The sequence below is a fragment of the Gavialis gangeticus genome, unplaced genomic scaffold, assembly GCF_001723915.1.
Source record: "Gavialis gangeticus isolate Ggan-Ray unplaced genomic scaffold, GavGan_comp1, whole genome shotgun sequence".
Lineage (NCBI taxonomy): Eukaryota > Metazoa > Chordata > Crocodylia > Gavialidae > Gavialis > Gavialis gangeticus.
The window spans coordinates 82523279-82525535 of record NW_017729031.1 but is presented as its reverse complement, the minus strand read 5'-3'; the positions used below and the strand labels follow the sequence as shown (position 1 = coordinate 82525535).

General features: G+C 38.6%; 1 protein-coding gene across 3 annotated transcripts in view; it reads right to left on the bottom strand.

The window, feature by feature from the left end:
• The window catches only part of BZW1 (basic leucine zipper and W2 domains 1), a 22505-nt gene that overhangs the window by 7287 nt on the left and 12961 nt on the right, over window positions 1-2257 (bottom strand). For 2 of the 3 annotated variants that reach the window (XM_019523195.1, XM_019523194.1), the window contains exon 4: window positions 295-389. The exons of the other annotated variant lie outside the window; for it this stretch is intronic. In XM_019523195.1, coding sequence (XP_019378740.1) covers window positions 295-389 — 95 coding nt within the window. The remainder of the gene's footprint in view (window positions 1-294; window positions 390-2257) is intronic. 3 annotated transcript variants of the gene reach the window in all.

Sequence of the window (2257 nt, the reverse complement as noted above, 5' to 3'; positions counted from 1 at the left end):
ATCCCGCAAAGGCACCTGCCTTCAAGCGAGGTCCTGGAAGGCTTTTTTTTTGGTTTTTATTTCCTTGGGGCCTTGGGTTTTTTTTTTTTTTTTTTTTTTTTTTTTTAGAGACAGCCCTCTAGCCCACTGGAATTCAATTGTATTTGTGCTATATGTGTAAGGCCATTTTCTAAATTAGCACCAAAAATGCATTTTACCTCAGTGATCCCAAAACGGTAGCCAGTTAATAACAAGTGTACCATGCCACATAAGCTCAGAGTAAGTATGTTTAAAAGTACATGTTTGAGAACTAACCTGAGCAAATGCTTGCATGGTTTCTAGGTCTTCTTGTGCTGCAAATACACAAACATCTGTGCGCATCATGTCATCTGCCAGAGTACCACCCGGGGCTAAAAGGAAAAGGTATAAATATTATACATAATTTTATATATCAATATATAATATCTTAATAATTATATACTTATATATTTAGTTAGTAAAATATTAAAAACTAGCCTTTTATTTTACACCTAAAACGCATCTGTTACAGCAGCAAGAGCTGAACTATTGCTTCGTGAATGCAAAAAAAGTGTTTCAAATTGTACAGCATGACAAACCCAGGTGCATGATTTTTAATTCAGAAGTAATTATGAGCTCAATCTTTTAGTAGAGGACAACTATGTACGTGCCTCTAGATACTATGATCTAGCTGGCCGCTACTGTCTTACTAAACACCAAATTAAGTGCAACTCTATTAGGTCAATAATTCTTAAAATTTGAACTTCTATACTTCAGAAGAGACACATCATTGTGTGTTAGATACGATAGCCACAACACACAGGCTATTCCCAAAGGACACTTGACATGACCATGCAAGCTCCTCTTCCCTCTCAAACAGCAGAACCTAAAGTTGTTTGTTCTAAACAGCCCCCTTTAAAAATTACTTGTGGATGCTGTGTCTAAGACTTGAATCAAACAGATTATTCCAGGACCTCACAAGATCACTGGGTCCAACCCCCTGCCCAAGGTGTTTATATAAATGAAAAACAAAACTAGTGTCTATTCATTCTTGTTAGAAAACAGATTCCGGAAGAAGTGCAGAGCTTTCTTTTCTTTTCAGGTAAAAAGGACCTGATATACAATAGAAACTGCCTACTAGGTAGCAGCTGACAGCAATGTTATTTCAGCAATATTTCTAAAATGGAATAAGGAAGATAGCTTCTGTATTCAGATACAGAAGCTAAATATTTAGGTACTGAAAATAATAATAATAAAAATCAAGGAGGCATTGCTGTTGTAGCATAAACAACACAATCTTAAGAAGGTATAGGGCACTGCTCTTAGTACATTTGCCAATTTACTGATCTAATAAAAGGCAACAATATAAAAGTTATTTTATGCTATGTTAAACTAATGTATTATGAACTTTGTTAACTCTATTAGAAGTGTACTTCCTTGACTGTACCACCACCTGTATTCTCCACGCCTTCAATTAACTGTTAGCTGATGGTTCTGAGGTAGTACTAGGACCAAAAAGTGGAACATTTCTAAACGGATAATCAAGATGCAACTCTTCAGTCCAGCCTGCAACCTAAAGGCTATTTAGACCTACTGCTCCTGTCCCACATATCTAGGCCACATTCAAAGCTTCTTCAAAACTCAATATTGTGATGCTCATACTTTCTTTCCATACCCATACTTCTACCTATACTACTGGACTCTGGAATCCCTGAAAAACTATCCATTTACTACTCAAACAACAATATTCCCCTGTTTGGCCACACCAGTCCCACTTAAAAAAAATGTCCATATGGCTCTTCTGCTATCAAAAACCAGGCACTATCACCTGGCTGAAGTCCTGTTATTTAGCCTCTCTCCATGTACAAAACCCCATTTAGTTTTACACCCTCTTCTCCAGTTTCCTGCTTGTCAAGGCTTCTACTTTTAACAGTCAGCTTTTAATACAAGACTTCTTTCATATTGCCCCTTCTATATGGTACAGCCTTTGAACTTGTTTCGTAGTTGGTAGGGTCGGAAGGGACCTGAGCAGATCATTGAGACCGACCTCCTGCCATGGCAGGAAAGAGTACTGGGGTCAAATGACCCCAGCAAGGTGATTGTCTAGCCTCATCTTAAAGACCCCCAGGGAAGGAGCCAGCACCACTTCGCTTGGAAGTTGGTTCCAGATCCTAGCTGCCCTGACAGTGAAGTAGTGCCTCCTGATGTCTAGTCTGAATCTACCCTCTGCCAGCTTGCGACTTATTTCTAGTCACTCCTG